This window comes from Melanotaenia boesemani, chromosome 7 (assembly GCF_017639745.1).
Source record: "Melanotaenia boesemani isolate fMelBoe1 chromosome 7, fMelBoe1.pri, whole genome shotgun sequence".
In the NCBI taxonomy this organism is placed as follows: Eukaryota; Metazoa; Chordata; class Actinopteri; order Atheriniformes; family Melanotaeniidae; genus Melanotaenia; species Melanotaenia boesemani.
In genome coordinates this window covers 22,436,638-22,457,191 of record NC_055688.1, presented here as the reverse complement: position 1 = coordinate 22,457,191, position 20,554 = coordinate 22,436,638, and the positions used below count along the sequence as shown (strand labels likewise).

The window sequence follows — 20,554 nt, the reverse complement described above, 5'->3', positions numbered from 1 at the left end:
GTAGTTGGAGTTGTGCGATATTATAACAGTCTTCTTTATAACATATAGCTGTAAAAAAGAACTGCAATGACTTGTGGCTAATTAATTTCAAAAGGGAGGGAGGCTGTTCTTTTTAAAAAATACCAACTTGTGGGGAATGTCGAGACCAGCCATCACACATCTGATTTCAGTGACACCAGTTTAGCTGAGTTATCATACCATCAGTGAAGTGATTGTTGGCATTTCAGTTGTTATGGAGACAAAACAACAAAACAACGCGAATGACAAAAGCTTAAAATAAATTGATATGATGAGAAATTCCCTTAGAATTGATCTGCTTTAATATAATGTTGTCTTTCATGTTTGTTGAAACCGTGAGAACAAAAATGAAGTACTTACTTTACAAATATATAGAGGTGTAATTTGTATTTTAGTTTCCTAAACAGAGGAAGCTCATTCTTCTTCTGTGTGTGTTGTAATTCAGGTTGTTCTCTCTTTTGGCAAGGGTTTGTTTTGTGCATGTGATCCCTGGCATGCAGTTAGCAAACTTACAGATCTTCCTCAACTGAACAATTGTTTGGCGATAAAACCAGGGTTAAACACACTTTGGTTTTCATGGAACACAGAGGTCCACAGCTCACTTCCAAATTTTTTGACTCAAACTCTTCCGCTCTAGTGCGACACCTAGTGGTTTTGTAAGGTTCTGTATATTGGGTTAGCGCCACTGCATCCAATAACACACTCATAGTCAGATAGAATATGTAAAAGCAAACTTAAAGTTATAATATTCTGCTAGTATTTATGTAACGTAATGCCTTGGAATGGATGGTAATGACCTCAAAGAACATGAGACATGTGCATTAAATATGGATATGTTACTGTGACTGAACACTGCTGTATGCGGCCCTATGAGAATGTTCATGACCCCAACATTCATTCAACAAATAGCAACATTTTATACAAATGAAGCAGTTTGTGTCTCATACATAAATATTTCTCCTACAAATGATCCCCCATGTGTGTATTGCTATTAACTAATATTTACATCCTGAAACACTAAACCAAGATGGTAGAAAAACTCATTATCATAGGCTGCTCTCTTTTTCCCTGTGCCACAGCACAGCCTCAGAGTTGCAAGCATGGCAGCAGAATCTTAATGTCCTTTCCTCACATAAAATGTGATGTAACATTCATCACACTCCCTTTCATAACCTCATATTGTTTTGCAGTTTGTGTGAAAGGATAGGCCTTGTGTATGATTCACAAATTTCTAGTAAATCATGAATTATATTTTTAGCATATGCGCCATCTTGTTAGTCATTTGTAGTGAATTACTTATCTTCATGTTTAAATTTAAGCAGGAGAAAGCCTTTTGTCTGCTATCAGGCAAGACAAGATCTTAGTATTTGTTGAGCAGCTGGTTAATTTGGTCTGGCCTATGCCATGCTATTTTAGCAAATAATTGCATGTGGATTCTCACTGCCTGCTTCTCGGACTCATTAAGATTTTATTCACTCTCCGCTTAAATAAACTGTTGCATAAGAATTTCTCATCTGCAGAGACATGGTGCTGGGCTGTTTGATCAAGCTGCAGTTGACACACCACAATGTTTTTTATTTTTCTGTGTTTGCCTAGAGATCCAAACCCCAAGGTGGAACGGCTGTACGACAGTGACAGAGATGACCACATGCTGCGAGTCCAGAACTTCTCTATTTTAAATCGACACCTCAGAGCCTTCTACCAGGTAGGGGAGTTTCCTAGGGGGTGAAGGAAGAGATTAAACTGTTAGATTGAATCATCAGGAGGGAAATCAAGATGATTTGTTGTGAGTCAACAGAGCACAAGTCTTCCAATGAATCTCGGGAATGAATGAATGACAACTGCTGCTCTTCTACTCTACTTTAAAATGCCACTGTTTGATGACTGCCTCAGATATAACACTGTGACCACAGACATAAACTGTTATTTTTATATCATGATATTTTGATTTGATTTAGGAAGCAAAAACAAACAATTTACCAATCAATTTTTCTACTGTCCATAATAATGTTCACTCAAAAGTAGTCATACAGTCTATCAGATCATTTGTGATTGTCAGTGTGTAACAAAGTAAATTACATGACTATATGTAATATGAAAAATGTCAGTCAAAGTGGTAAACCCCATGGGAATTGTCATTCAGCTTTGTTCCTCCTCAGCCTCACAGGGCTTTATGTGTTACAGCTCATCGTTTGGTTTTATAGCCAGCAGCTTCAGTGCTCTGCTTCACCCTCAGTACTCTCATCAACCCGTTTTCAGCTGCAGCTGGCAGCTGATTTCAGCTGCAAAGCCTTTGATTAACTGAATGTACACTACACTACCTTTCCAGCTTCAAAGAACACACAACGTTAGAAACCGTGAACACAGTGGAGCATTTAGAATTTCAATTGCAAAATAATTCCCTAGGGAATTGGTGGTAACCCAAACAAATCTTAATGTGAAAGTCATTTTTGACTTTCCATCCATATTCTGAAGCACAACTGCTCCAAGTCCTGATGATGCTCCAGATCTACTGAACATCACAGCTTCCTAATTTTTATGGTGTGCTGCAAAATTGCAAGAAACATTAGGGTTTTTAGTTTTCTGTTAATTCTTTTATTTAATTTTCTCAGCTTCTGTCACACTTCATTGGTTACCATGAAAGATTTGTCATCAAATTTGCTGTTATGGGGTTTAATTCTGAATTGTTTAACAAAGAACACCTTCTAAATACATATGGATAACAGAAATAACATTTTTTTTTTCTTTTTTCTTTATCACTAAGAATAACTTGATAAGCTGTGAGATAAATTTAATTTGTATCAGATGTGTTAGACCAGGGAAATATCTCAAACCTGCAGGACTACAGCTGTTAAGGACCAGAGTTGCCCACCCTTACTTTAACTTGGTTACACCAGTAAAAAACCATGTAATATTAGCTGATTTCTGGTGCAGTTTGGCTAATTTCACATGTACTTTTGATAAACATTTATTGGTCTGACAACATGTCAAATGATGTGGATATTCTTTGTTCTTTGCTGTAGAGAGTTAAGAGATAATATTTCCATTTGTCTGTACATTCATCAGTTACATTAGTTTGCTTAGCATAACACAAATGCTGGAAACAGAAGAATTACTCATCCAAACTTTGCAAACTTTACTTTAACAGCCTTTTGCAATGCCTAAAATTGACTAATTAACACATCATTCTGGTCTGTATCTACATTTGTTCAAAAGCAGAGTGTGAACGCAATTTCCTCAAGGTCACAATGTGCCCCTACAGTAACTTCATCTTAAGTGAGAAAATTTTATTTAATATGCTAATTTGCAGGGAGATGGGTTCTTTCTTTCCCCTTTCTTTTTTCATTTGTTTTATCCAATATTTTTTTTAAATATTTATTTTACCCAAGATAGCTGTTTCCTTGTTTTAATTTCAAGGCTAGGTTGCTAGCTTTAGCTTGGTATTAAGTAAATCGACTGAGTCAACCAAATGACATTTTTTTGTCCCCTGCCAAATCTAAATAGAAATTCTAATAGAAGTCAAATATTAAGCAGCGATAGTGCTGCACTCTTGTGATTCAGTGGTAAAGGGAAGAAAATTATTTGGAAAACTGAGTCTGATGTGAGCTCCATCTGCTGTCTTGAATAACCCCATTTACTTCCTCTAGTATTTGTAGAAAAGACATTTCCATAAAAATTTCAACAACTTTTTTGGAAAGACAGAAATGTCAGAAGAGTCTTGCAAAAATACCAAAATATCTTTAGAAAACATAACTTCTGGCCACACCAAATGATAAAAAAGAGGGTGTGACAGAGGAAGGATGAAGGAGCAGTTGCCTAGCTTAGGTGCTAAAAACAGAGAACAAGATGGAGCTCAACTATCAGTCGATACACATGAATATTTTGCCTGAGGATATTGTATAAAGTGTGAAGTGTATGTGAGGGGGTGACAGAGAATTTGCACGAAAGACGAGATGAAAACACAGAAAATTTCCATCCTCAGCGGACATGTCCCTGCTTATTATCAAGCAAATAGGGTGAGGGAAAAAGTGGAGGAGTTGCAAGCTGAGTTTTCTTTGCTGTGGCTGTGGTTAGAGGCTAGAGAACAAAAATCTCTCAAACAGCTTTTAGTATCATGCATTTCACAACGTGCGTGGTAGGTGCCTGTGGCATTTGAGGAAATGACACAATTCTTTCTTCAGAGGAGGATTCAAAAGCCTCTGTTCTCAGCACAGAGAGCATCCCAGAGCACAAGTCAGGTGGACTGAACATGCACCATTTAGCATGTCATACAGCATAAGAACACAAGTCTACAAGGTTTCACTTCCTAATTTTCAGTGAGTCACTAATGTCCCTTGAAAGCTCAAAGCCTCAGAAGACACTGGCAGTAACTGGAAATCTCATATCAGTGACACCAGAATTTCACCAGGTGCACTCAGAATTAGCTCCACTGTTGTTTGGGATGTTTAGTTCAACATAGGTCACAGTTTTACTTCCCACTCATGCAGTTTGGCTGTGTATGTATATTTGTGTGTGTGACTCAAAAACAAGGCTGCAGTAAGCTTAAGTTATGGAAACAGTGTGCAGCATGGGAAAGCTTCATTTTGTCTGCTATGACCTCAGCTTCTCTAATGCAGCAGCTGAGCTAATTGTAGACGATCCGGTCTGAAGCTGTGATACAATTATCTTTACTGTCAAAGTGTAATTTAAAAGCAGTGTGAAGCAGTTATTCACTGTGTTTGGTTGTTCTGTAATGTCTTAATTCAGTACTGTTGGACTTGTTCTGTTCTATTTTATGCTGATCAAATACTCTATCCTCTGTGTTCTACTCTTCTGTTTTTAAGACATTTCCATTTTTGGAATCCATGTAAAAGCCTATAATTCCCCTCAATGACACACTTACACTCCAACCTTCAGTAAATGGGATTTTAAATGTTAATGTCACCAGACTTTTGATTTGTTGGCCTCTTAAAGGTCCCCGTACTCAGTAAACCATGAAATATTTGAAGGTGGTTGAAAATTATTATAAATTATGCTTCAAGTAATCTGGTTCACATAGAGCAAAAGGAACCAGAAAATACAAAAAGAAAAGAAAAACAAGTGGTTGAAATGAAAACCAGTCCTGAAAGAATTATGTATAAAGGTAGATTTTGAAAAAAACAAACAAACAAACAAAAAAAAAAAACAAGTTGCACATGGCTTTTAGTTCTCCCCCCAAATGCTACCAGCAGCCTGATTGATATATTCCATCCAAATTCAAGACCATTGTATAGATTCTTCTTTTTTTCAGATTCATAAAGGACTAAATATGGTTAAATCCTTACTTCTTACTTTGTTGACAATTAACAAATTTGTTTCCTTGGAAATTGACATGCATGGTGGCAAAAGGTCTGTGGCAAAAAAGGGGGCTGGAGTCTGTCCTAGCTGCTACTAGGCAAAAAGCAGGTCACACCCTGGACCGGTCCATCACAGGGCTATGTGAAATTAAACAATGTGAATGACATTACACATCTGTTGACTTAGCACATTTGCCACAATCAAATGCTTCAAAAGTTTAAGTAAGAAAAAGGAAATGGTACTAAGAAAAGTTATTCATACCTTTCATGTGTTTTTTTCCAGCATGTTCACCATGTCAACAGCGGCCCATCTCACCACTGTAGAAGGTGTCAAAGTGCATAAAAATAATTCTTACGCTACCCCAGAAATCACAAATAATTCTAAAGTGCATCACTCATATTAGTTTCTCACAGATTTTGGTGGGGTATATTACCGCATGAGATGATGATGTGTAAATGATAGTTCAGGAAAGATTTGAGCAAATATGACCCTGTACTTTACGTGTAGCTTGACTGTATTGCCAGACAGGGAGTTGCCCTTAGAAGACCATTAGCATGCCAACAACAACAAGCTATATAATTTCCAGTCTGTATAATCTTCAGTCTATTTGGCATCAAGAACCATGAGCTGCTTGATGACTAAGTCAGAGCAGCAGAGGCTATTATCTAGTGTGCCCTGAAGGAGCAGAAATTTAAGGCTGGCTGCACATGCCAGTTGCTAAAGAAAGTCCTTGTTTCTTGGTACATTCCCTTTCCTGCTGTACAGTTTATAAATTACAGTAAGCAGCTGAAAGAGAGTTGTAATTGTGGCTTGCTACTGCACTCTTGTGATTTTGTTTTGATGGATTGCAGAAGGATGTGAACAGAAGTCCAGAGCAGTTGGGGAAGGAGCTAGCCAACAACAGTGGTGTGGCTTTTTGACAAAAATATTTCTAATTAACATGAATGTTGTTGTGGTCTGTCCTGAGTTTTAAACCAAACAAATAAAGTAAGTAACAGGATCACCTGCTACACTATTGCTGCCCAACACTATGATGTTGGAGGAGCACAGCCCTGCAGATCCATATGACAAATGCTTGTTTATTGCCAGAGAAGCCAGGTTTTTGGATTGGAGAATGTTGAAGATGTCTGCAGTCCTGCTTGATTCAGTGTCATCTGAGAGTGCCAGGAGATTTGTCCAAGAGCTCAAAGCACAATTTACAACTTGCTAAATGTTGGACCTTCTGCTCATCCTGAAACACTACATTCACTGTAAAACATGTTATAAGGGTTATTAGAACAGAATTATACAAGAGACATCCACAATCGAGGGTTTATTCTGCCCTTGATAAAGGAGTTAATGTTCCATGGCTTTAGTAATAGTTGTTTTTCCAAAGCCATTGTTTTAATTCAGAGATGAACAAACACCAAAAAGCTTTGCTGAAGCTTCAGGTAAGATCATACAGTAAATTCAGAAAATATATTGTAATTATCTTTATTTGAGATCAAAATATGTTGCGACCTGAAGAATAAGCCCGGTAGCAGATTATATAATCTAATACACACAGACATCTTGGTAAATATCTTTTTACTTACATGTCGGTAAAGAAACACAGAAAAAAACACTTGTGAAAAGCATCAGGCTTTACAGTGCTACTTGTATGCAGAAGGACTCCTTGGGTGGTTGCCAGTAATGGGTTCTGACTGTGTATGACGTCTGTAGTGATCTTTGTGACTCTGTTAATGTATCTGGATTACTGTCCCATTACCCACATTACCTACATGTTTTGGCCACAGGGGCAAACGGCCAAAACACTTCAGTGATTTTATTGCAGGTGTCATTCATCTAATCTATTTTCTTTGTTTCTATTAAATCAAGAAAATGTGGAAATTTGAGGCCGTGTTTTATATTAAATCCAATTTGTGCAAAGCTTCATTTACCTTGAAGAATAAACAAATATATTGTTATCAGATGCCTCATCTTTTGTTTACATAACAAAATGCAGCAGGGTTGTGGAAAGTTTTGCTGTTGTTGTTCATCCAGTCTTACTGTGGGTAAATGACAGTACAGACTAGATCACTGTCTGTGCTAAACTCTTTCAATTCATCTTTTTTTCTGCAGGAAGACCTGCAGCAGCTAATACTGATGCCGCTCCCAAATGTTGCCATACTGGGGCAGGACCCCCTAACAGGTACAAGATAACATGATCCTATCAGTGCCATGTCTCTCAGCTGAGAAAAACTCATTATACTTTATGCATGAGTCCATATCTTGGCTATCTGTGAAGCACATTAAGGTGATAATGATAGGGAGGATGGTGGTAGGGGGCGGAGATGATGATGATAATGATGACAGTTATTTCTATGTCCTCAGAGGCAGCTGTGGAAGAGCTTAGGCGACTGCTGCTGCTGTTACTGGGGTGTGCAGTGCAGGTGATCAGACACATACACACACACACACACACACACACACACACACACACACACACACACACACACACACACACACACACACACACACAATTGCCAATATCAATAAACACCAATGCTGTTTTTACTTTACCTGAATATAAATTAAACTAATAAAAATTTTTTTTTAGCTTATTTAAATCTTTTTGTGATGTTTCAGACTAGTGAATTCAGTTGTTATAAATAACAAAGCAAAAAAAAAAAAGCAAATAAAATAAAATATAACTGTTTTTCCATCTTAAAAAACATAAAATTTTGAAATTCTTTACAAGGAGGAAACAAATACATCAACAAAGAATAAAACACAATAATTAGAAGAAAAATACAAAATATTAAAGAAAACATTTCAGAAAAAAATCAAGACATGAGAAAAAGGCTAAAACACTCTAAGACCCACAGATGGAAGAAAACAAATAGTCTATAGCTTTATATTTTTCTTATAAAACCCTTAAACTTGTCAGTCTATTGTCTGATCGAAGAATATTTGAGACTGAAAGGAAGTGCGAAGCCTAAAAAAGCTAGTTCATCATTTCTTTGTGCTCGGGTCCTTCAGAGGACCAGTCGCCCGTGAGCTCAGTAATCATGTGGATATGGCTTCACAAGATGTGAACCCTCAACTCACCACGAGATCGTCAGCACAAGAGGTTTCAACTAAAACTACTGTATTTTTTATTTTTTTACTGCATCCATTTTTGCTTTCATCCCAGTTCCGAACTTTCCCACAGAATGACACTGTCAGTGCCTTGTTTGACTGCAGGGATGGTTTGAATAGAGTAAAACTTACTTCCTCCCTACACACTGCAGTTTTTGATTTTCATTTGGAGGGAGGGAATAAGAAAAGGTAAATGGAAATGATATAATGATTTAAAAAAAATGGATGACAGACTGGTGTCTTCAGACATTCCCAGAGATGAAAGTAATTCTTGAAAAAGAAATCTCTGCTTTCTTCTCATGGTTGTCCGTGGAAATTGAAGTTTTGTTTCTCAGTTTTGCCACCCCCTGGCAACCCTACACAGCATAATTTATTCACATCAAACCAGTGAGTGGAAATGTATGTAATTCCCTTTTTTTTAATTATTATTATTATTTTTTTAGCTTTTTAAAAGTTTGTTTCCAGTTGGCTTCATTAGTCGATGGAAACGCAGCTTCTGTTGGAAACTGTTGTGAGCAGACCAGAAGATTTTGAGAGACAGCTGGTCTTTTTTTCAAATTGCCAGTATGTTGTCATGTGACATCGGACTTCTTTGTTGTAAATTCCTGATTAATAGAGTGCCGCACAAAAGGTCCTGTCATCTCCACAAAGGAACTCTGGATCTTTTCATATTATTTTGATTTATTTATTGTTTTTACTTTAAATGAATTAGGGGTACTCTGTAAAAGTCTGTTTTTCTTTGTCATTACTGAGAATTATGAGTAATTTGATGAGAAGAAGTGAATTTAATCTACTTTTAGATGATTTAAAAAAAATAATAATAAAGAAAAAAATTCTTAAACTATATTAAGTTCATAGGTTGGCAGCATATCTTATTCAAATCATACTTATGGAACATATACATCTTCATTTAAGATTAAGCATAAATGCTTATTTTCTGTCAGCTTTCAAAATGCATCCATATAGTCTGAATTTGATTAATTTATCAATTGGGTTTATGTATTTTGATTTAATATGTATATAAACACATGCTTAACCCGTTTTTTAAGATTCATAAAGTTTTTATTGCCATTGTGCATTTACATAACAGGATTTCTTTCTTTTCATCTTGAATCTGTAGTGTGAGAAGAAAGAAACGTTCATTCAGCAGATTCAGTCTCTGCACATTGAGACCCAGGCAGCCATCGCCAGCTGTATTCAGCAGGTATGTACAGAATTAATTAGGCCCCTCCTTCAAATATAAAAGGATTTCACTGAAAGATATACTGTCCTGAAGAGACATTTGCAGAAATATCTTAGTTTTCAAGAATTTCCTAAATGTCTGCCTGTAGGCAGAGTAAGTGAAACTATTATTGCTACTATTGATGCTTCAAGTAAGTGTGAAAATGGGCTACTTGAGATTCTGCTGGTAGTCTTGTCAGGACCTCTGGGTGCCCCTTGGTGATGGATCCTCCACCCTTCATGTCCACCTCTCCAACTCTACCTCTGTCACATCATCATCTTTCTTTCATCTCTTTCCTGTCACTCTCTGCTGTCTTCTCCAATAAGGCATGAATGCCAAATCACACTCTTTTGAAAATACACCCGACCCCATGAATAATTGCCAGCATTACAAAAGCAGCATGTTACATACTGGTGTGGCTTAATTTCACCAACAGTATGTGGCTCATCGACTTTTTTTATGCCAAGTTCCTTAGACTAATAAATCAAAGAGGTGAGAAGTGCTCTTCTTGTGCGGATGGATGCACCCCCTGCTTTCTGTTCATGTGGCTTCCACCCGAGGACATTTCAAACCTGTCAACATGATCATTAGTTTGCATGCATTAGTCAGGCAGTTTTGGACACATTCCCCAGACAGAAATGTGAGGATATTTTTTTCCATCCCACACAGGTGCTTGGTATTCATACAGCGCTCACACTGTCTGGATTGTTTGTCCCCAGATCTGCCGTTTGTGTCAGATTAACATTGATCTTATCAAAAAAACGAGATAAAATGTCCTTGCTGCAGGTGACTCAGGATCCTCGCGTGGTGCTGCCGCTTCAGTGGGACGAGCTGATGGAGGCCGAAGGTGCAGACTTACAGCTTGTCTTTAGCTCCATGGCCAAACAGATCCAAAACTTGCTGGCACAGAGAGACTCACACCTGGAGGTATGCATGCACACACTTCAGGTAATACTTAGTTTGCTATTTGGCCAAGACCTACGTGTCACTGGCGGAGATCAGGGAGTCCAAGTAGTGCAAGGCAGCGGCGGGCGCTTCCGTGTTTCTCCGTCGGGGCAGAAAAGCCAAGTCCGTGATCCAGAATCCAAATCCTGAGAGCAATCCAGAGGTCAGTAATCCAGAAGATCCAATCAATAAACAAGGCAGAGTTACCAGTCATGGAGTGGGCAGAGACGAATATCCAGGTCCAGAAATACAAGATCGACGGCAGGCAGACAGACAGACAGACAGGAAAACAAAGGCTGGACACATGCAGGGAAGAACCAAGACGATCTGGCAGAGAGAAGTTGTCACACACAGGTATTTAAAGAGCGCAGTGCAGGTGGAGCGCATCACTAACAAAAACAGAAAAGAAAGTAGCATCACACACGTTTTAAATTGCTGGCTCACTGGTTCAATGCCCTGACTAACAAAAAATGAGGGATTACCTGATCCTATTCACTTCTATAAGCAGCTGAAGTGCTCTTGAGCAGGGCATCCAACACTCCCACTGCTCCATGCAGGCAGTCCAGCACCTCCACTAATCCAGAGTTTGTTAACCTTGTCAGAGCTTGTTGTCTCAAATTTGCAACAAACTCCTTCTGGCCTTTGTTTATTTTGTTGCTTTTTATCAAACAGTATTTAATTTTATCTATCTAGCTGCTCTTATTTATTATTTATATCTATTTATTAATTTTTTATCAATGCATTTAATATTTCCCAGATTTTTTTTCCTATATTTATTTAGCTTTTATATAATTGTAAATAAATTTAGGTTTAAGGGTTTTTTGTGTTTGTTTGTGCTTAATATCAGATTTACAGATGGGTTAAATGCAGACATTTAGTTTCCATGTGTATCATATATATATATATATATATATATAAGGGTATATACATGTATATGGGATTTAAGATAACTTAATTAAGATAAGATAATCTAAATAAATAAATGAGTAAAAAGCAACAAGTCCTCAAATCAGTTGTTTATAATATATAGTACATTCTATAAAACCACCATATCTTCAGGCTACTGGAGGAAATTATGACTCATACTCAGTTTAAATACAACAATTTTCTTAATCAGTCTGTTCTCACTTCTGTGAATAACCTGCAATCACACAGCCTTACTATTCAAAGATACATACTTTAACAAATCCATACCAGAGTAGCTGTTATCGTAATAAAATATTTATAAGTCTTTAGTTTCCATCTTTTCTGTTGATTATATGGTCATATACTAGTAACATCATTTTGTGGTGCACACTAATCTCTCTGTAAGTTTTAAATAACCAAAAGCTTTCAAGTAATTTCTATTAAGGAAGATAAAGAGTATTTGTATTATTTAATACTTGCTTTTTTTTCTCTTCACATCTTCTGTTGTGCCTTTCTCTTTGTTCATTTGTTTCCCTCCTTCCCAGAGGATAGCTGAGCTGTGTCGGGAGCGGGAAGGCCAGGTTGATCCAATGACGGGGCCCCTGGGTGTCCACAATGAAGAGCTGCCTCAAGGTCTCACGCTCCAGCTGGCAGACAGCAAGGCCAAGGTCCGCCGTCTCAAGCAACAACTGTGAGTGGGTGTGTGTCTCTCTGTGGGTGTGTGTGTGTGTGTGATAAAAAAAAAAAAAAAAATCAGAAAAACCTCTTAAGAATTTTTGTGATAAAGGTCGACATGAATTGTGAATTTTGTTACACTTTACAATGCACAAAAATGACTTGATACTTTGCAGTGAGGCAGGAAGAATTCAAGTCTTCACCTCTAAAAATCCATTTAAAATGTGTCTAAAACGTCTAATAGTGTATCTATTTCTGGCAAACATTATCTGCTCTATTCTTGTACCCTTAAACACAAGGAAAAAATCGTTAAACTATGCATTTATATTTGCAGTGCTGATGGTTGTATGTTTTTTAGGGACGATAAAGGTGATCAGATATTGGATTACATGCAGGAGATTCAGACAATGGAGGATCAACTAAAGAAGCTTCAAAAAGAGGTACACCCAATGGAGATCACTATTTCTTTTACTTTCTCATTTTATAAAATCCACAGAACATATATATTATTTATAACAATTTGAATAATTCAGCAACTTTTATAGCTCATTCACATTATGTCTAAATACGACTAAGCAGAACCATCAGAACAAAATGCTTTACCTGCCAATATGTGGGATCCTTTTAGGTAATGTGTTTGGTAACAATAGCTGCTTTCCCACTGTAGGAACCTTTTGAAGTTCCTGTAACCTTTTCTAAGAGTCAGACCTTTTTGTCGCACATTCGGACAAACAGGAAATAGGGATCACGGCCCTTAGTTCCTATAACCATTTTAGCTCCTACTCTGAGGCAGGGTCTTTTCGGGGTTCCATAGGAACCCACATAATGTAGGTGTTTGGTGATTGGTAGCTACGCCCCTTACCAGATCTTTGCTTATTCATTTCAGCTTCTTTTTAAAACCACTGTTGCAGCTACGGATGACGACATGTTAGCTTCTTGGTGTTGTTGTTGTCTTCTCTCTTTATTTATATGCTTTCACACACACACAAAAATACACTGTGAGGAAACAATGACAAAGAGGCTGCCACCACGCAGGAAGCAGGAACATGTAATTAATTTTAATCCTGTTTAGAATTGATGGGCATTTCATGTTCTAGGCTAAAGAGGCAATGACCACCTGGCTTGTTATCAGCATTCTCACTTACATCTCTGATGGTATGGAGGTACATTAAGGCCTATGATACTGGAAACACATCTAGAAAGGCACCATAAAAGCTGCAAGGTATATAAAGATTTTAGAGCACTATATGCTCACATTCAGAAGAGGGAAGGCCTTGCATACTCCTAAAAATAATCCTAAATCGCATACTATATCAATTATAATAGCATGACTTCATAGAAGAAGGGTCTAGGAGCTGAACTGGCCTGCCGAACTGGCATTGTGAATGGAAAAAAAGAGAAAGAAGACCCAGAACTGTTAATTTCTTCTTGATGAGTGCCCCCTGTATAGAGGGCAGTATGAGATATGTCAGTATAGAAGATGTTTGCACATGCTAGAATACTAACTTATAGCCAAATATACCAAAATCACAGGGAGAAACTCATGGGGACTCTAAGCATTTACATCTAAATAAAACACAATTCAAAGCCCAAGCAATAATAATAGAATATAAGAAAAACCTGAGAACAGCACTGTCTACTTTAGAGCTTCTGCAAATTTCTCCAGGCAAACCACACAAACAAGATGTCATATGAAAGCTTCTGATCACAAGGATGTCTGACTCCTCACGGTGTGACAAGAAGTCTGTGAGCTACCAGCCAAAGATTAACGAACAGAAAATGACATAATCATAAAGCATGTCTTTTTCTGTTTTAAGGTCAAAACTCTCTTTCCCCTTTCAAGTGCTAATGTGTTCTCCTATGACTTTGTTTAAAAATGTTTAAAATGACTTATTAAGGTCTAGTTAGTTTACATGAAGATTAAGGGGGTTTTGTAGTGAAGTATTTACTCTTCCTATGGTTATACTGTCTCAGAGTTTACCTCTTTCTGGATCCTCTAAGTTTCATTTTGGTGCTATCCCACAATTCCCCTAACTGACCATTGATGAAGGTTTTAACAATCAGCATCAGCCAATGATGCAACACCTCTATTAAGATGTGTGTAAAACTGCTCAGAGTGACTTTTTTAGCTTATACTTCTGCACAGCTCCTCGTCAGACATTACTTTACTAATTCTGAGATGATCCTATCCTATATTTGTTACACTGTAACAAATATCCTAATTCTGACACTTCTGTAGTAATCTCACATGTCTCAGTTTTCTTTTGAGACCAATAATCTTCATAAAGCCCTGGCAGTTGTGAGATAAATTTATTTTTGGTATGTAATTTCAGATAAGAAGCAGAAAAATGAAGCGGTTAAGCAGCTAGAATCCTATATCAGACAAGAATGGGATGGTATTTCTCTCCCAGAGTCCAGCAACTGATCTCTTCAGTTTTTAGACTTTACTGGTGTTAAAAAAAGAACGAGGGGATGTTAAACAGTAGTAAACAAGATTCTGTCCCGATTTATTTTTAGATGGGCTGAAACAATCAAATTCAAGATGAGCTAATATTTTCATGAAAACTTTAAATGTCTCACTTTCAATATTGGTTGAATTATGTTTTTTTTAATGTAAATTTTATACATCACCCGACCTTTATATATAATTAGAGTTGTATTTTTTTATTAATCTAAATGAAGATACCCAAATAACCCTTCATCTGAACCTTGTAGAAATAAGTTTAAAAGATCTGCTGAAAAAGAAGACATTTAAGATGTTGTCATTTTCTTTACATTGTGAGAATTTTTGGGGAGATTTTTCTCTTCTTGTATCATACATTGTCAACATTTGCTTTATAGCCCATCCAAGATTGGTTCACAGCCTTTTCTACATCATCCTCTCTGATGTATGAATGTCTGTGTGTGTGTGTGTATGTGTGATTATGCCTGCAGAACCGCTCTCTGCAGGGTGAAGTGAGGGGCATGCGAGCACTGCGGGATGAACTGGACTGTGCCCGAGAGCGAGCTGCACGGACCGAGCAGCTCCAGACTGAGCTTCAGAGCTGTAAACACAGATTGCGGAACCTGGAGCTCACACGCACTCAGCTCAAGGTGCACACACACTCAAACTGCAAACACACAAGTCATACACGGGGGTATTTATTTATTTAAGAGAAAAAGCTAGCTGCACAGCCACATTCATGTAACAGATTGTTTTCGCAGTATGTTATGCATAGAACACCCCATACAGTTTTAAAATCAAATAGTGTTTATATTCTTAAAAACAAAAACACAAACTGTGCAAAGCAAAAGGTTCCTCATGAATATTACCAGAGAAGGTCACATCCAGAAGATTCAGTTTAAAGTCTACCTCTGAGTAGCTATTATTTCTGCAGAATGAAGCACCACTTAATCTTAAAAGCTTTATTATTCCCTCTCACAGCCCTGAGCATTTCAATCACAAGTAAGTAAGAAGATTTCAAAGCTGGAAAATGATGTTATATTGTGTGATGTCATCTGGATTTACAGCTCGGAGCTGCTTCAGTGATGAGAAGCAGAGTACAGCCTCAGTTATTGGAACTTTAACACCCAAATGACATTTTTTTCTGAAATAGTTTAACTGTTCCAAGGCAGAAAATGTGCTCATATCCTTGTAAAACACCTAACAGTGTCCTCACTGTCACCTTCTATGGCTTTTTTTTATTATTCATTTCCCCTTTACGCTATGTCCCAGTGACAAAGTAAGTTACAAGGTTAATTTTTCTCTCATTTATGTTTTGAGAATTTCTATAAATTACCGTGAACTCTTGTGTTAAATCCAGAGGAGCCACAGCTAAATGTTAAGTTGTCAAGATTTTTTTTAGGGGTGGGGGCAGCTTATTTACTAACAAATCCCAAAGTATGTAAAGTAAGTCTGAGGCAGCTGACAACTACCAGACAACCAGAGACACGGTCTGAATTAGCGAACTATTTTGGCTTGTTTACCTCAATTGACCTCAATTCTGACTGATTTATTGATATTTTAACTTAGCGTTGTGACTTTTTTGAGTGTTGGCGCCCCCTGCAGGAGCAGCAGCAGCTGTGTGCAGCTCTACAGGAGACTAAAACCCTTCTGGAGGAACAGCTTGCAGATGCACGGGCACGCTGCTCTTCACTACGGGAACTGGAGAGGGACAATCTTCTATTACGTCAGAGAATTATGGACGTGGAAGCGGTTAGTTAATGCAGATTTTGTATGCACGTTTGTCTTTTTCCAAAGAGATGCGTTTGGATGTTTCTAAGCGTTTGCATTGCGTCAGTCGTGCTATTGTAATGTGTGTGGTTTTTTTTGTGCATGCCAACAGGTTGTTAGCTTTGTAAGTAGATTATAATCTTCCTGTCATAAGAACAGAACCTCTGTATAAGAACTGTGTTTCTCTTGAAATGAATGTGGTGTTTGTGTGCAGGAGCGGGACACCGAGAGGCAGCGGGTTGATGAACTCTTGGAGATGAACATGAACCTCGAGGCGGACCTGAGGCACAGCAGCACCAGCAGTGAAGCGGTTGTTCCGATTCACCAGCGATTCCTCCAGTCAGAACTGAACTTTGATGAAGAGCTGAGTGAAGTGATTGGTCAGAACACTTGCTTCCCTGCACCTTGTCATTTGAGATATTTTAATTAACTGATATAAGAAAATATGTTGGGTGTACAGGGTTTACCTACTCATTTATATTTTTCTCCATTTGTTTCCTTCCTTTACTTGCCGTCTTCATTTATCACTTGCCTTGCTTTTTTTTCGTTATTTCTCTTGCTTTCTGTCTCAGATCAAAAGCCACTGAGCGTGGAAGTGGATGAAGCTTCGACGCTGAGGCTGCTGGGAGCCGAGCAAGAGAACGCAGAGCTGAGAAGACGATTGGAAGAACTGCAGGCCCAACAAGAGGTTAGGATACAAAGGTTTCTGTGCATAGAAATAATCTATTATGGTTCATTGTTCCCCTTTTTAAAGGTTGAAAATCAGAATGGATTATACTGTAAACTCTGGTATATAAGAAATTACACTGCAAATGTCAATCATGCTGTAAAAAAAAATACTAGAAAACCTGCCATATCTTAAAATACATATTTCTTATTATGTACATAAAACAGAAAAAAGGGACATAACCATCTATCTCCTCTCACTGCAGGCTGATTCTCCAGATGCAAAGGATGAGGTAAAGGATGAGCTGGCCTGCCTGGAGACAGAGCATCAAAACACACTCAGGGAGGTGAGCAGAAAAGATAGTGATGACTGATAGTAGCTGTGTGCTTCAATTCAAAAGATGCCACTGTAACCATATTGTATGCTGGGCCAACACCAAAGGAAGTTTTATTAGTTTTACTTAGTGGAAAGTGAGAAATTAAAAAGCTATATAAGGTCAGCAATGTACAACCATTGGCTAAAAAAGAAGAAGAAAAAATAATACATAAAGTCCATAACTGCAGCTTGTTATGTTTATTTTTTCTGCTTTTCTGTTCCACATCATAACATGTTTCAGAGCTTAAATGACTTAAGATTTATTGAACAAAATTGCAATTAAGGCACAATTAAATATTTGTTAGTATTCTAGTGGTTTAGCATTAGAGTTCCTATGAACATGAAATACCTGCAGGAGTCATGCAAATTTTATTTCTTTTGTTTTTCTTTCCCTGAAAATTAGTTTAAACTTTTTTTAATTAATTTTTGTTGCCTGTGTTGAAATCGATGAACAATTCTCCTCATAATCTTTAAATCTGCATTTCTATGGAGGATAGTTTCCATAAAGTAAGCTAGTACAGATGTACATATTTGACCTCATACTGATTTTTCTTCCAGTGTTTTGTAATTTAAAAAGCTGAAGTGCATGTTTTGGGCATTCAAACCATGACATTTGGATTTTATTTGCACCATACTACTTTGTTATCATGTGGCTGTCATGTGATGGGGATTTCTGTAATTGCTCAGGAATACACCACGAAGCTCAATATTTCTCTTTTGCTAATGTGTGTACAGCTCATGATAGATTAAAGGAAAGCCATGCTAATGCACAGCAAGAAGGGCGCCGGTTCGAATCTCGGCTGGAGGGAGGTTCGAACCTTGAGGGCGGTGGCCTTTCTGTGTGGAGTTTCTCCCCATGTATGCGTGGGGTCTCTCCAGCTTCCTCCCACCGTCCATGCATGTCGGGTTAATTGATGACTCTTAATTCTCTCTAGGAGTGAGTGTGTGTGAATGGTTGTTTGTCCCCTTTGTGTGACCTGTCCAGGGTGTATGCTGCCTCTCACCTGTTAATGCTGGGATAGGCTCCAGCTTACCTGCAACCCTTAATGGACTAAGATGTTCAGAAAAATGAGTAATTGTACAATAACAGGTCACTACACTTTTGCCTAGATTTTGTTTCTTGAACAGAACTGATAAAGGAAGTGTTGGAAAAAGTGTTGGATAATTAGCATTTATACATGCTTTTTACATTTTTAAATGCTCAGAAATTACATTATTTGTGCATGTAAATCTTGCATATTTTCTGTAAAAATGTTTTGGTTGTATATATCATGAATTAAAATACAGTCACATCAATGAATATTTGAACAGTGATAGAAACGTCTTGCCACTGTGCACCACCACAATAGATCTGAATTGAAGCAATCATGATTTAATTTATTTTAATTTTTTATTCAGGCAGTATAACAAAAATACTAAATTATCAGCTAAGGAATTGCAGCTGTTGATACATTTATAAAAACAGCTTGAAATGTAAGTGAAAACTTACACTTCAATTGCATCCTGATTGCTGCATTTCAGATCCGTTGTGGTGGTGCACAAAGGTAAATTAGTCAGAGTTGCGTCACTGTCCAATTACAGAAAACCTATTAGTTGCAGTCCTGCATATGAATCAGTGGGGTATAAAAACAATAAAACTAATACAAAGTTTAAGTTTAGTAATACTAACTGATAGAAGATTTTTTTTCTCACAAGAAGTAATTATGTTAATTGAATGTAACTCAGATTGCTGCATTATACTATTTCTACAGCAGCCACATTAGCTGGATTGGATCAATAACAGCAAAGTTTTGAAGTAGATAAACATAATTTTAATGTGAATTTATGATGATAATGTTCTGTACATTGTTTATGTGTATAGTATGTTCATTCTCTGTGTTGCACTACAAATTTATTTATTTTTTTGTGTGTGTTATTGATTTCATGTAGTTTTAAAGTCCTTTTCAGTCTGTTTTGTCTGTATTTTTCTGTGGTTTGTGTAGATTTTTTCACTTCTATTTTACTTCTTTGTATTAAAGCTGAGGGCAGTTTGGGGAAAAGAACAAGCTTTCTTATTCACCACTCCTTCAAGTTAATTTATTCTCTGTGTATGACTAAAAATAGGAAACAAAAAGAACAAAGAAAATGACTTTAAATTTCTCTCCCATTACACTTTTCAGTTTCAAAACTTGAAGAATGAAAATGCCACTCTAAAGCAGCACCTGGAAAGACTGCTGAGTGAACTTCAACAGCTTGATCCCAAGAGGAAGGAGAAAGATGTCAAGAAGTCCAGTAGAAAGGAGGTGGAGGAAGAGAAGGTGGTAAGAGGAGTCCAGGGCTCTGAGTCCTGCAGGGGAGAGGGTGAAGGAAGGGTGAGGCTGATAGATAAGGGAGAGAAGAGAGAAGAAATTATTGGGACACAGCGGGAAGCAGGAGTGGGTGAGGAGGGCTTCCATGTCCATGGGGGAAATATAGAACCATGTGATGAAGAGATCCAGATCAAAAGGAGGGGAGAAGCAGAGGGAGGGCAGAGAGAAAGGGAGAAACAGGAGAAAGAAGGTGAACCAAAGAAAGACCAGACTGCAGTGACCACAAGTTCAGAGATCCCAAAGCATCCCATAGAGGATAATACCGAAGACACAACTACACACCTGGCTGTGCTTTCCCTGTCTGGCCCTGATGTGAAGCTCCTGATAAACCAGCTCCATGATGTTCAGGAGGAGGCTGAACGACAGGCGACGCTGGCGCAGGACCTGCGTTCAAAGCTGGGAGAGCAAAGCAGGAAAACATGGGAGGCTGAGCAGAAGCTGGTGCTTGTGGAGGCTGAGCTGCAGCGCCTGAAGAAAGCAGCAGAGAATCTGCTGGAGGCTCGAAGGCAGATAGAGGTATGGATGGGTGGGTAGATAAGTTGTTGAGTGGGAACATTTTCTAAACATTTCTAAAAACAGGTGGTGCAAAGATTATGACACTAATATCAGGTTATCCTGGGAAATTCTAATGCATACATACACACACACACACACATATATATATATATATATATATATATATATATATATATATATATATATATATATATATACAGTCATGGACAAAATTGTTGGTACCCTTCGGTTAATGAAAGAAAATATCACAATGG

The 20,554-nt window shown here is 37.7% G+C and overlaps 1 protein-coding gene across 1 annotated transcript in view; it reads left to right on the top strand.

Moving 5' to 3' along the window:
- ccdc88b (coiled-coil domain containing 88B) overlaps positions 1-20,554 on the top strand; it is a 51,273-nt gene that overhangs the window by 2,078 nt on the left and 28,641 nt on the right. Inside the window, exons 3-15 of the mRNA XM_041990477.1 lie at positions 1,615-1,723; positions 7,435-7,504; positions 7,687-7,745; positions 9,554-9,637; positions 10,442-10,582; positions 12,052-12,197; positions 12,540-12,621; positions 15,116-15,274; positions 16,230-16,376; positions 16,609-16,774; positions 16,967-17,082; positions 17,327-17,407; positions 19,596-20,300. Coding sequence (XP_041846411.1) covers positions 1,615-1,723; positions 7,435-7,504; positions 7,687-7,745; positions 9,554-9,637; positions 10,442-10,582; positions 12,052-12,197; positions 12,540-12,621; positions 15,116-15,274; positions 16,230-16,376; positions 16,609-16,774; positions 16,967-17,082; positions 17,327-17,407; positions 19,596-20,300 — 2,065 coding nt within the window. The remainder of the gene's footprint in view (positions 1-1,614; positions 1,724-7,434; positions 7,505-7,686; positions 7,746-9,553; positions 9,638-10,441; positions 10,583-12,051; positions 12,198-12,539; positions 12,622-15,115; positions 15,275-16,229; positions 16,377-16,608; positions 16,775-16,966; positions 17,083-17,326; positions 17,408-19,595; positions 20,301-20,554) is intronic.